This window comes from Rhamphochromis sp. 'chilingali' (genome assembly GCF_963969265.1).
Source record: "Rhamphochromis sp. 'chilingali' genome assembly, chromosome: 15".
Lineage (NCBI taxonomy): Eukaryota > Metazoa > Chordata > Actinopteri > Cichliformes > Cichlidae > Rhamphochromis > Rhamphochromis sp. 'chilingali'.
In genome coordinates, this window is record NC_137942.1 from 14,904,258 (window position 1) to 14,917,618 (window position 13,361).

The window sequence follows — 13,361 nt, forward strand, 5'->3', positions numbered from 1 at the left end:
CTAAAGATGAATATAAATATATACACATATAATATACACAGGTGATTAGCCGTGTATTATGACATAAAATTATGCACTTACAGTTTAAAGAGCATCCTATTCTCATCAGGCAGATTGCGGTCGGCCTTTTGGCGTCATTATCGCGCGCAGTCGCAGGTCCTTTTTCCGCTGTAGTTCAGCGTGTGTCCCTGTCGGTCAGTTGACCTGTCATTTGTTTCGTCTTTGGGTCCCACCTGAGTGTCAGCATGTCCCGCTGTCTCGCGCTGGCTCGGTTCGCTCTCGGTTCCTCTCAGAGGGCCAGCTCGCGGCTGGTGTCATCTACACGCGGGCTGAGCAGCCGACCTGTCTCGCGCTCCTTGACTGGAGGTAAGCTGTGCTTATTAGCCAGCCAAGTTAGCCTAGCCGCCTAGCTGACAGCACCAAGATTTCAGTTAAATGTAAACTCTGCTTCGGCTAACCTTTGTGGCCATGTTTTATAAACTAACCTGCGGCTCACGTGTCTTACAGTAGAAACCGATTAACGGTTAAAAATGAATTTAAAGCGATTCGCTTATAAATTTTATTGCATGGTTACATCACACTAAACACAATAGATTTCATTTATCGTTTAATATCCCCCATCTTTGAGGAAAGCTTACAGAAGTACCATACCATAAACCCCTGAGAACCGAGGAAAAAAAGTGTCTTTCAGTTGAACCTTTTTGGTAATTTCCTGCCTCTTTGGAGCAAAAAGAGGCCACCCAAACAAATAAGATATAATTGAAAAGGCCAGGATGTTCTCAATTGAGAGGACACCAGGACTTAACGTTACTGTTACACAAACACTTAAAAACACAAAGGTGAGACCCTTATTTTTTTTTGAAAGAAGGCTCATGCACACTGCTCAAACGAGTAAATCCATTTCACCTGCTTTGTTTCAAATCAAAATGGCAGCAAGATGGAGCCCCCCTCCCCAAAATAAGCAATGGTTGTGCAGATGTTGACTACAGACCCTTCCTCGGAACTTACTTTTCTCTAGTTTTGCTTTTTGCTGGTGTTTTTGTGAGTCCTGGTAGCATGAGACGTCACCTACAGCCCAACTGCAAAAGCCCGATCCTCTCTATGCTTTAATCTGCTTCTCAGTACACCTGGATACAGGAGTCGAGCTACAGCATTTTGAACAAGCAAGAGATGTGAACGCAGAGCCTGACTAATGCCCAAATATAAGCTAGTGTGATAACTAAGCCTGGATGACACGAAGCCATGAATCACTTTCTTGAAGGTCTGTTTTGCTGTAGGCAGCATTCGGGCATTGTTTGGGTAAACTTGTGGCCTCAGAGGGTTAAGTAGATCCTGATTAGAGAGATGATGAGGGATCTAAAATGCTACTGCTTCCCTGTTAAATGGCCTCACCATCTTTACTTGTCATGCCATCAGGTTTGTCGGTTGGACAGCTGCAGAGGTGGAGCAGTCGCCCCAGGGTGTGGAGTTCGCAGCAGGCCTGCCTTGGCGTTAGCCCACAGTATTATTACAGCACCCAGGAAGCAGAGAAAGAGCCAGAGGAGGAGCCTCTGCACAATATCATCAGTGATACAGAGGCTGTGCAAGGTACTGGGACAGCTGCAGACATATTTCCTATGAAAGCTTGTTCTCAAATTCTGAATGTTGCTCTGCCTTTGATCTTTCAGGTAGTTTCCACAAACATGAGTTTCAGGCTGAAACCAAAAAGCTGCTGGATATTGTCGCCAGGTCCCTGTACTCAGAGAAAGAGGTGATGTAAAGTTGGACAAAAGCTACTATCATTACAGTTTACCTTCACTGCTCTCCTCTGACTGACTTGTCTTTCTTTCAGGTCTTTATCAGGGAGCTCATCTCTAACGGCAGCGACGCACTGGAAAAACTGCGCCACAAATTGATATCAGCAGGTGGTGAAACGGCTCCAATGGAGATCCACCTGCAGAGTGATGCAGCAAAGGGCACCTTCACCATTCAGGTACACCTGTTTACTGACTTTAGAAGTTTTGGACAAGTTTTAGAACAGGAAGAGTAACATTAGATCAGAAAGCGAGTCGTAATCCTAGCAGATCAGCTGAGCTCGGTGCCAGCAAAACACCAGCCGATGGCTCAGCTGTTACCTTTCCATGTATCCAGTCTTAACCAGGATAATTCTAAATTTGTTCAAGCTGCTTTGCAACCCATCTCCACCCCAGGTCCTCCTCTTTTCTTGCATTGTTACTTACTTAAATCAGTAGCATATCTCTGCTTTTTGTCCTGAGATCCATACAGCCAGCTATAAATAACTATAGCAGGTTGTTCCTAGTGCTTCTAGTGCACTTGAAGCCCTGAGATGGTTTACTGCCCCCTGCTGGTAAATGGGATACAACACACTAGGATAGCTTAACTCTTGAGTGACTGATTTCTATATTCAAACAGGACACAGGAATCGGCATGAACAAGGATGAGCTGGTGTCTAACCTGGGCACTATCGCCCGCTCTGGTTCTAAGGTGAGTGCTTCATTGTGACATTACTTATCTGATATAGCGCTCCTGTTTGGCTTTTAAAATGCAGCATCGTGTTTTCTGATGCTCACTCCTTCTGTCATTATTGTAACTTTCTCCCCACTGTAGGCGTTTTTGGACGCTCTTCAGAACCAGGCGGAGGCCAGCAGCACCATCATTGGTCAGTTTGGTGTTGGATTCTACTCCGCCTTCATGGTGTCCGACCGCGTGGACGTGTACACTCGCTCGTCTGAGCCCGATGCACCTGGATACAAGTGGTCCTCAGATGGGTGAGAGCAAAGAGTGGCTGTAGAGAGGTATCCTTGGTTTGAGAAGGGCTGCTGTGAATCAGAAGTGTAATCCTCAATATTTCACATGGTCTCCCTCAGCTCTGGGGTTTTTGAGATTGCTGAAGCCACCGGCGTTCAACAAGGAACAAAAATCGTGCTCCACCTGAAAGACGACTGCAAGGAGTTTTCCTCTGAGGACAGAGTTAAAGGTAAAAGTGCTGTCGCTGCTTTGGTAACTGTAGGACGGCTGCAGTGAGGAGACGTATTCATGCATCAGTACTTATTGTTTCTGTTTCAGAGGTTGTAACAAAGTACAGCAACTTTGTAAGCTTCCCCATCTTTCTGAATGGACGGAGGCTCAACACTCTGCAGGTGAGCTGCTGTTCTTCTGTTTTGGATGCAAAGGTTGTCACTGAATGGTCCAACCTCACAAAATAAATGGCACAATTGTACAGTACTGTGTAAAAGTCTTTAGCCGCCCCTGATTTCTTGATATTTTGCCTCCAAGGAGCCAAACGTTTGCTCCTTGTGTTTGTCCTCGTACCTGACAATTTTAACCAGAATGTTTTTGTTTGTTTGCTTTTTAACCCTGACCTAGGAATTATTTATTAAAAGGCACTAACAAATAGTAAAACTATCGTTATTTCTTTATTTTATTTTACCTTAGTTTGTTGTACAAGTTCCAAAAAAACAATTCAGTTAGATTAAATGTTTTCAAAAGTGTAGTTTTTGCCGCTCAGCCCTGAAAGGCTCATGGGGTATTGTCATCACCCGACTGGGTGGACAGGCATGTGGTGTGGACACCTAAGTTTGTGAATTTAATAACTTGAGAAAGAGGTGACGTAGGAGCTTCAAATTGATACCATGGGGTGCATCTACTAAAATACCTGGACGAGTTCAAATCTTGGTGACCTCAACCTGAAAGTCACTGTAAGCTTTCCGAAAATCTGGTGTATGGGATAACTTAAGAACAAGACGACGTAGGATTTTGACATGAATACCATGGGTGTGTCTACTAGGAGGCTGAGGGGTAGCACTGTCAGTCATTAGTATTTATTTAGTTAAGTTGAATTTAACTGTAATAATCTTGGTGTCTGTTTATAACAGACGACTTGGCAAAGAACCCGTTTTATATTGTATTTTGTGGCATTTTGTTGCTAGCATAAAAATCCAAAGACAGCAGGCATAAAATAGTATTTTTGCACCAACAAGCTGATTCCCAAAGACCTCTCAGCCCAAATTTGATATACATCGTAGCTGTGTATGTTGTGCAGTTTCCTTAAAGAATTTTAGGCACCTGGGGAGGTGGGAGACAAAAGAAGAAGTATTAAAGAAATGTAATGATTTAACTGGGTTTTTTTTTTACCTTTATTTATACAAGTAGTTTCATTTAGACTCAGTGTCTCATTTACAAGAGAGCCCTGTTTCAGACAAACATATTAAAATTACGACAATGAAAATAATAATTTTTAATAATCGCTGTCTGTCTTCCTTCAGGCTTTGTGGATGATGGAGCCGAAGGAGATCAGTGACTGGCAGCACGAGGAGTTCTACCGCTACATCGCTCAGGCTTACGACAAGCCACGCTACACTCTGCACTACCGCGCCGACGCCCCGCTTAACATCAGGAGCATCTTTTATGTCCCCGAAGCGGTGCGGAGTATTTCGCAATGCAAACTTTACTTCAGTTGCTGTTTGGTTGCAAAGCTCTGTGAGAATCTTCATTTAGGAAACCGGCTGGTGTTCAGGTCCAGTACTGATAGATGACGTAAACTTTACAGCTTTATAAATTGTTCTTTAGCGACCTTTCAGCAGTGTTGAGTCGAGGAAGCTGGTTTCCTGTAACGTGTGTGACAAAAGAATGTATTTGCCAACAGAAGCCATCCATGTTCGATGTGAGCAGGGAGATGGGGTCCAGCGTGGCTCTGTACAGCAGGAAGGTCCTGATTCAGACCAAAGCTACTGACATTTTGCCCAAGTGGCTGCGCTTCCTTCGAGGTTTGTTCCTCCTCGAATGCTTCTAGCATGCTCTGTATTTTTTTCTTCACGCAACACTTTGCAGAATGTTTTTGTTTTGTTTTTAGGTGTGGTGGACAGCGAGGACATCCCTCTGAATCTGAGCAGAGAGCTGCTGCAGGAGAGCGCCCTCATCAGGTACACTAGCAGTAATGCAGCTGTTTTAGGAATAAGTTTGGTTTAATGAAGGAAACGTACTGTACTCCATATCTGTATTTTTATTGTGGAACTTACTCTCCATTAATCAAATAACAGTCCCTCATGTCTCAGGCCACATCTGCATACATTTGCATTTTAACGGGGCGATAGTGGCTCAAGAGTTGGGGGTTCGTCTTGTAATCGGAAGGTTGCCGGTTTGAGCCCCGGCTTGGACAGTCTCTGTCGTTGTGTCCTTGGGCAAGACACTTCACCTGTTGCCTACTGGTGGTGGTCAGAGGGCCCGGTGGCGCCAGTGTCCGGCAGCCTCGCCTCTGTCAGTGCGCCCCAGGTGGCTGTGGCTACAATGTAGCTTGTAAAGCGCTATACAAATACAGACCATTTACCATTTTAAAACGGTGTTTTAAAAAAAGGGACTGAATTATCTCCCAACACGGCTGTAACCACGCATCTCATTGACCGCTCACCTTCTTCTGGAAACCGCTCCACACAGAGTTTCGTGACCTCAGAGGAAACGACTATAGTTCGTTACAAAAAAATCTCCTCTAAAATATGCATGTGCAAAATCAAAGCCATGACGGTAACCTGTGCTTTGACTATGCATTAAAATAGACGTTTGACATCACTAGAGCATATCAGCGAGAAGACTGACCCCTTACACTAAAACCGTGCAGTCAATTTTTCCGTTCTTCGCTTGTTCTCCCCTCGATGTTTGCTCATTCCTCTACCGTCTCCTTTCTTTAGGAAGCTTCGTGATGTTCTGCAGCAGAGGGTGATCCGCTTCCTGCTGGACCAGAGCAAAAAGGAGCCAGAGAAGTACAGCAAGTTCTTTGAGGACTACGGCCTCTTCATGAGGGAAGGCATCGTCACCACACAGGAACAAGATGTCAAGGTTTGCACCAGAGCTTTGCATTGAAATGACACAGAACTTTAAAGGTTAGCAGAAACACTTTGAGTCTGAGTCATGCTCCGTGCCCTCGCTCTTTGTAGGAGGATATCGCAAAGCTGCTGAGATTCGAGTCGTCGGCTTTGCCGGCCGGCCAGCAGACCAATCTGATGGAGTACGCGTCCCGCATGAAGGCAGGCACGCGTAACATCTACTACCTGTGTGCCCCCAACAGACATCTCGCAGAGCACTCCCCCTACTACGAAGCCATGAAGCAGAAGGACATGGAGGTAAGACTTGGACTCGAGTTAGCCAGCAGCCGGGTAACCCGAGCTGATCATTATCCTGATTAATCAACAACAGGTGCTGCTTAGAGCTTCACTATAACAAACTGCCGTGTCTCCATTTGCGTGCGTGCACGTATGCAGGTGCTCTTCTGCTACGAGCAGTTCGATGAGCTGACCCTGCTGCATCTCAGAGAGTTTGACAAGAAGAAGCTGATCTCAGTCGAGACCGACATCGTGGTCGATCACTACAAGGAGGAGAAGTATGAAGACAGCAAGCCAGGTGTGCCCGTCTTTCACAAGAGCCTCTCGCTGTTGCAGCTGTAGACTTGACTCCTGCTCATCGTCTTTTCTTCCTCGCAGCATCCGAGCGCCTGACGCAGGAGCAGGCTGACGACCTCATGGCCTGGATGAAGAACTCGCTTGGACCCCGTGTGACTAACATAAAGGTAAGAGAGGAACATTTGCATGCCTGAGATACCTGAAATGACTGTTTCTGAATTCGGCTGATGGGTTCTTGGAGGCTTGTTGGTCGTCTCTATCCGCACCTTCGATCGCTTTGTTTCCTTTCTTTTTTGTCCTTTTTCTTTCTGCACAGTTGTAGATTTGTAAAGTTTTGTGGGAAGAGCGTGAACTTTAGGTCCTGAAGGAGGGTATGATGGGAAAAGTTAAACACTTTTCTAAAGTGCTGGTTAAATCAGATTGGGAGCTGTGGTGAATGATCGGCTGATTTCCTGTCACGGACTCAATTTTAACCGTCGTGTCGGTAAATAAAAACCAATGATGTGGAAGCTTGCTTCCTCTATGTGAACTAAGCAAAGTGTGACTAATTCTGACACAGTTAGGGCGACTCGGACCTTAGTTTTTACGTTCGTAAACAGATTACAAGCCAACATCTTCACAGAAGCTCCAAAGCTTCACGTCAGGAATTTCAGGATGAAATCGGCTTGAAAATGCGATTTTTTGTGAGTTTGACTCAGTTTATAATGTGAATACATGAGAGACATCAAAGTTCAGCACAACCAGGCTTTCTTTGGCTCAACAAAACCTAAAACCCCAGGTGGAGAGAACGGGTATCACTACAGGAGTAATCAGCTTTCTGCTTCAGGCTCTGTATGAGGAGTTTTGTGGGTCATGGGACTCTTCTTTCACACAGTGATCAGTATGAGTAGCACCTGCTCTAATCACAGATGTTATCAGAGGGTGATAATGAAATGGTGATTAAAAATCTATAAGGAACATAAAACACACAAAAAGGACGAGACAGTCCGAGCAGAGGACAGAAGATCGTTAATCAGAGGACAGGAAATCACCTGATTGGATTTTTCTCTGTACAGAGTAGTAATAAAAACATTTTAAGTTAATCATTTTAATTGCTTAATTATTATCAGTGCTAATAAGGTGACGGCTGCACATTAAAGGCCTGAAACTTTAAACTACATTTAAACATTTAAGGTGACTGTCACACAGCGTGGGAATCGATTTGGCTGAAAACGATTTGGCACATTAGAATCAGGTTTCACATCATCACCTGTGGCGGCAGACGGCCGCCCCTCGCTGAGCCCGTTTCTGCTGGAGGCTTCTTCCTGTTAAAAGGGAGTTTTCCTTCCCACTGTCGACAGAGTGCTTGCTCACAGGAACTCACCTGATTTTTGGGGTTTTCTCTGTAATTTTGCAGGGTGTTTAACCTTAACTGTTGTTGTGATTTGGTGCTATATGAATAAAACTTTAAGGGAAATGAACATTTACACATTTCCTGCATCATTAAATGGACATTCCAGTAACAATGGGCGTCACAGTTTGTCCTCGGTTTTGGTAACAACCATTTCATGTTAAGCACCTTTAGAAACAGATTTAAACGTCTCTTTGTTACCACCGTGTGCTGTAGTTAATTTTCTCCTCTGGCACTTTAGCTGACGCCTCGTCTGGACACCCACCCGGCCATGATCACAGTGCTGGAAATGGGCGCCGCACGCCACTTCCTCCGCACCCAGCAGCTGGCCCGCACTGCTGAGGAGAGAGCCCAAATACTGCAGCCCACACTGGAGATCAATGCAGGGTGTGTGTGTGGACAAATTGTACTGGGTGGAGAGTGGGAGAAAGTGGGTTTTTGTCCTCTTCTGACTGCGCTCTGCTTTCTCACAGACACGATCTGATCAAGAAGTTGTTCGCACTGAAGGACACAAACTCTGAGCTGGCTGGATTATTACTGGAGCAGGTACTGTGCTCAGTTATTTCATCTCTATTTGCTCTTTGCCCATTTTTTCCATTAATGATTTCTAAACCAAAAAAAACAAAAAACGCCATATCACAATTTTTAACACTTTCCTTATATTTAGAAGAACAAAAATGAAATGTCAAATGTGTTTTAATGAAAAAATAAAGGCTGCGTTGTAGTGCTGTCAGATACTGCAAATTTTGGTAAATACAGGGCTAATATTGCCAATACCAATACAATAAGCATATTATTATCAGTGTAAAACGTTGCCCAGCCTTTCTCTGCAGGCAGGATGCCATTAGCTTGTTCACTGGAGAGATTTTATGGTAATTTGTTTTAACTGGTAGCAGTGCAGCTTCTATAGTTTTACTTTTATTTTTTCCAGATCTATGACAATGCCATGATCGCAGCCGGCTTGAACGATGATCCTCGACCGATGATTTCCCGCCTCAACGACCTCCTGACCAAAGCTTTAGAGAAGCACTGAGAGCGGCCCGCAGACACACTCTGCTTTGGTGAAAGCGGCCTGTAGACTGGAGCATTCGCAGCAGCTCAATGGTCGATAAAGCCAGAGAACTAGACTTGATAAAGAATACGCCACCTCTTTTCCCCTCTCAAGACTTTCATTTCCACCGGTGCAGCAGGCGTGAAGGCTGAAACAGGAACTGCCTGAAGATTCTCCATAAACACTTCAGTGTCTCTGCGCTTTGTGTTCTTTGGTCCTGCCATTAACAGGACATGAAGGTCATGGTTGCACCGGTCTGTTGTTACAGTGTGACTTTGCCATTACACTCACTCTTAGTGTACTTTCAGTTAATAGCCAGGCTCATTCTTAATCACATCATGAATACTCCAGGCTTCTCAGTGAGCGCTGGACTCATCTTAAATATCTGATATTTTTCCAAGTTTGGATTTATAAGCTTTATTGGTCTTCCTTTTGGAAATGTGCCACTAAGTTTCCAGATAATCTGGTTTTTCAGAGTAACAACCTCGTCTTTGAGGTACAAATTGTGCAGAAAAACGTTGTCCAGCTCAACCACAAGGACACTTAAGAGTAAATCTTCACCTCTCAGCACATTTGAAATTCAGCCTGGTAGTTTGTAATCTTTCGCTGTTCTCACTTTTTTTGCTTGAACCATTTTTCTTACGCTCGTTAGTTTTGCGGTGTTAAAATGTTTCTGAGCAGCGGTTTGCGCTCGTACTCTGAGACTCTGCTGCATTCAGGAAGCGGTAAACGTCATTTCAGATAGTGTGAGGATTTATGGAGTCTTGTCAGCAAATAAACACTGATTCAACATAATGCCCGGTTAAAGAAATGAAGCTGTAATCTGGAACTTCTTTAAAATACAATTTTACTGCATTTCAAAGTAACATCTCTGCTGTGAGAGAGAAAATAAGATGAACCTCAGTTTTAAGACTTCATCCTTCTGTGTGCAGTCTGTCTGCACGGCTGTGTGACCGCACAAGTTCAAGTGGTTCTCAGGAGTTTCTCTGTCCACCGTTATCAGCACTGTCAGTCCATTTCAACCACATCTGGGCACTTTGACCCATCAGAACTCCCGCCCAGGCTTCCTCTTCTTTTGTGAGCCGTCATCGCGGTCTCACCTCCAGACTGTCCGAGAGCATCGAATCCCAGAGGAGCGTCAGGAGAGCTTATCTATGTTTTCTAAGAAGCGTTGGGCCCACCATTCATCCAAATCTATGGGCACAAAGTCTGAGAAGAAAACAGAAATTAAACCATTAGATACATCTTTGTCCATGGCGTGGATGGTTGAGAATAAATGTCAAAAGGATGAAAAATAAAGAACCACTAAATATTACGCTTTTCTCTTCATCTATAAAATTTTCCTTACCACCTATTCAATACACTACTCCACTGCTGCATTTAGCCCAGTGGTAAAAGGTAATCCACTCAACCTGTGAGCTAAACCATCACAAACTGCAACAGCATTTTAAATGAGTCTTCGGTGCCCTCTTGTGGTCACAAGGAGGAACTGCGACGGTGTAGTAAATTCAAAGTAAACGCATTTTTAAATCTCATTTAAAAATAAAAGAAATGAGAAACGTAAAAACTTCAAAAATAAATACTAGCATCTTTTACATCAAGCTGTCTTACATAATGCTACGATATATATTTAACACTGCCGACTTTTATCAGTTACGTCTGCCTGCTGGGAATCTAAAGTGATCATCGCCCTCCGGTGGTCATAAGGCGGAACTGCAACAGCTCAGTCACACCACCACATTAAAAGTTAGAGAACCAACGAGTTGTATTTAATGTATTTTTATTTGACTCATCTTATTCATGAGTTTTGGATTTTTGTTCTGGGCTAGAGGTCTTAGTATTATTATGATCACTGTTACATTTAAAAAAACCTACAAATACCATGAAAACGTGTGTGAGCTTTGCCTATGCATTGCTATAATAAAATTTTAGAATGAGTCAACAGATTTGACCCGTGACTTTGGGCTATGCTATTTGGCTGTTATAAACCAGTGCGACCTTCTGCACAGGTTGCAACAGTTACAGGCCTGTGAGCTGCAGCTAGATGAAATATGATTGTTACACTTGCACTAAATAAATAAAATCTCAGGACTTTTTTTTGTCACAGTGCGTAAAAAACACAGACTTGGGGTCTGAAGATAACACAAAAAGGAAAAACAGTAGCTATACTCACCGTCCATGTGTGGGCTGGGAGTGGCCTCTTTATAATGCACTGCTTTCTGTGCAGCCTGGCCCACCTCCTGCTCCTGCTGTAGCACCTCCTGCCAGGCTGAAAACACAAGACTTCGGTCAGTAAAGCCACCATGAACACCAAAATGTCCTCTGTCCAGTCCTACACTCCAGGGCCACACCCACAGTGCCTAACAAGTAAAGTCCAGCAACTGTTTCAGAGACATACCTCTGACCAATGTTTGTGTTCCAAACAGTGAAGCACGTGGTCACAAACTGTGTGTGTGTGGTTGTACACTACGATTGAGTTCAACTTTGGCAGCTGTCTCCAGGTCACGACTTTGAGGAGCCCCCAGTGGATACGTTTGATTATACAATTTGTATTTCAGTGAACAGAAAAGAACCAATCCAACCTGAACAGAAAGGCGGTGTCAGGCCTACTTTGTGCCCTTGTCCAGTCAGTGCCAAGGTTACTCAAGTCGTTTATGAGCTGCTGTGACTGAGCTTCAATGCCAACAACAGGACACACAGTGTAAGAACCACTGAGCCAAGTGGGGGATCTCCTGGAGACCTGCTGGGTTTGTGAATGTTAAAAAGAAGCCCAAACTTCAAATCCGGGTCACCAGACCCAACAATCCTGTCAGAACGCTTTGGTGCTCTTCTTTAAAGTGATGCCTAGATTTAAACCCCAAGCCTGAAATTTCATTTCTTTCAGCACATGTGCCAGCGTGGGTCAAGAGGAGATTGATGTGGGCGTGAGAGCATTTTTCTGCTCAGTGCCTATCAGTGTCAGAGCAGCTGTGTGGGTGAGGCCTTGGAGGGAAGAAGGGGCTGGTTAGCATCTTGATAGTAAAACAATGTCATTCACAAAACAGCAAGTGAGGAATGGGTGTAACGGTCTCTCACTTTCTTACCCTCAGAGACAAACTTGACATTTTCTTCATGTGACGGGGTGAAACTCTCTTCGTGATGATTGTGTGCAGGCAGAGCTGGAGCAGGGTGATGGTATTTCTTACCATTCGGACGGTTGAAAACGATCTTTGGAGCGGGAAGTCTGAAAGGGGGACAAGAGAAGTACTGTGTTGATTTCTGCAAGAAAGAAAGTGCTCATTATCATTCCCAAGCAGGAACTTTAAGTGATATCCTATATCCAAGAAAGGCTGGTTAAGCAGGAGTAAGAAGTTACAACAGCTGAATGAGGGACCTTGTGATCCAAGGTCACACACACATGAACAGGGCCAGTCTGCCTGGCTGGTTCAAACCAAAAATCATGAAAACCCAACAGAGTAGGCAGGCCAAGCTCAGAGAAAATCAGAGCGGAGTTTTATTCAATCACCAAGGCATCAGCTGATGAACAATTGCTGCGGTCTCTAGCTGATGACGTCCACAGCTGCTAGGACACAGTCATTCACAATCACAACCAAAAGTATCTGAAAAAACTATAATGCAATCATTTCTTTACAATTGTCTCCTTTCACGACCTGTGGACCTACCCAGGCATATTCCAGGACGTTTGTTTGTGCTTGAAGTCACTGATTTTGCTGTCCAGCTGCTGTGTGGGCCCTGGAGAGCAAGACAAAGAGGATAAAACAACTTGTTATCAGCAGTCCGGAGAGGTGAAAGTGGGTTTTCCGGTGTGCCGTGCTTCATAGTTTAGCCCCACAGTCTCACCTGTGCGTCGCTGCGTGACCAGTTTGCTGGGACCTCTTGTAATTGTGTACATCATGCGCGGGCGGCTTCACCTGTGATCCCCGAGTTCGACACTTTGAAGTGTGAAGCGAAGCACGTACATCCAAGAAGCTCTTCTGATGTGAGAAGCTGATCAATCCACTGTTCGGTAACCTCGTGAAGCAGAGCAGTGCGCCACGCGTAAAAAACACAACAACCCCAAAAACTAGCGACCAGTGCACAGTCAGAGTCCCGTCTCTCCGTGTGCCCCGATCACTCACAAAATGTAAGTCACTTTGGTGCTAAGGTGTCCTGGCCGGCCACAATGTCACATAACCTGAAACAGCGGCAGTCATTCGTAAGACACGAGACGCACACGGTCACCGTCTCGACGTGCCTACACGCCTCCTTTGGCGCTTTAAAGCGACAGCGTCCCCCGAGTGTGAAGTGAGACTTGCAGAGGTGTAATGAAGCTTGTTTCACTAATTTGCCTCAGGTGAGAGCGAAAAGGCAGGATGATTTCACGTTATCGCGATGATTCGGCCTCAGTGTGACGAATAAGACACTAAAATCGGGTCAGATGAGTGACGTGTATGTGCTTCAACAAGCAGCAAATGCGCCAACGATGTCTGTGTTTACAGTACACACAGGTGAGCACAGGTGCACCAACAGTAACACATCTGTGGGAGTT

The 13,361-nt window shown here is 44.7% G+C and overlaps 2 protein-coding genes across 3 annotated transcripts; one reads left to right on the forward strand and one right to left on the reverse strand.

Annotated features, from left to right (window-relative positions):
• The first annotated feature begins 171 nt into the window (after positions 1-171).
• trap1 (TNF receptor-associated protein 1) lies at positions 172-10,148 on the forward strand. 2 transcript variants are annotated; one of them, XM_080904145.1, is made up of 19 exons: positions 172-366; positions 1,417-1,587; positions 1,668-1,750; positions 1,832-1,972; positions 2,413-2,484; positions 2,608-2,768; positions 2,868-2,977; positions 3,067-3,140; positions 4,266-4,421; positions 4,646-4,766; positions 4,853-4,922; positions 5,685-5,832; positions 5,931-6,116; positions 6,255-6,393; positions 6,474-6,559; positions 8,024-8,169; positions 8,256-8,328; positions 8,714-8,812; positions 8,845-10,148. In XM_080904145.1, the coding sequence occupies exons 1-19, from the start codon at positions 246-248 to the stop codon at positions 8,845-8,847; spliced, it is 2,160 nt and encodes a 719-aa protein (XP_080760271.1). In that variant the 5' UTR covers positions 172-245; the 3' UTR covers positions 8,848-10,148. The 2 variants fall into 2 exon arrangements, with proteins under 2 accessions (XP_080760271.1, XP_080760270.1); XM_080904144.1 differs by having other exon boundaries at positions 8,714-10,148.
• LOC308410641 (MAPK regulated corepressor interacting protein 2-like) lies at positions 9,904-13,203 on the reverse strand. The gene is made up of 5 exons (XM_080904146.1): positions 12,674-13,203; positions 12,496-12,565; positions 11,917-12,056; positions 11,007-11,102; positions 9,904-10,042 (listed from the first exon to the last, which is right to left on the reverse strand). Exons 1-5 carry the CDS (start codon positions 12,726-12,728, stop codon positions 9,972-9,974), a joined length of 432 nt encoding a protein of 143 aa, XP_080760272.1. The 5' UTR covers positions 12,729-13,203; the 3' UTR covers positions 9,904-9,971.
• Positions 13,204-13,361: the final 158 nt, after the last annotated feature.

Excerpts from the sequence above, each read along its gene's own strand:
- trap1 (XM_080904144.1), top strand. The coding sequence starts at position 246 with ATGTCCCGCTGTCTCGCGCTGGCTCGGTTCGCTCTCGGTTCCTCTCAG. Across the intron at positions 2,978-3,066 it reads CTCTGAGGACAGAGTTAAAG|AGGTTGTAACAAAGTACAGC; the intron begins GTAAAAGTGCTG and ends TTTCTGTTTCAG. Across the intron at positions 6,394-6,473 it reads GTATGAAGACAGCAAGCCAG|CATCCGAGCGCCTGACGCAG; the intron begins GTGTGCCCGTCT and ends TCTTCCTCGCAG.
- LOC308410641 (XM_080904146.1), bottom strand. The coding sequence starts at position 12,728 with ATGATGTACACAATTACAAGAGGTCCCAGCAAACTGGTCACGCAGCGA. Across the intron at positions 11,103-11,916 it reads TGTCAAGTTTGTCTCTGAGG|CCTGGCAGGAGGTGCTACAG; the intron begins GTAAGAAAGTGA and ends TTGTGTTTTCAG. Across the intron at positions 10,043-11,006 it reads TCCCAGCCCACACATGGACG|ACTTTGTGCCCATAGATTTG; the intron begins GTGAGTATAGCT and ends TTTTCTTCTCAG.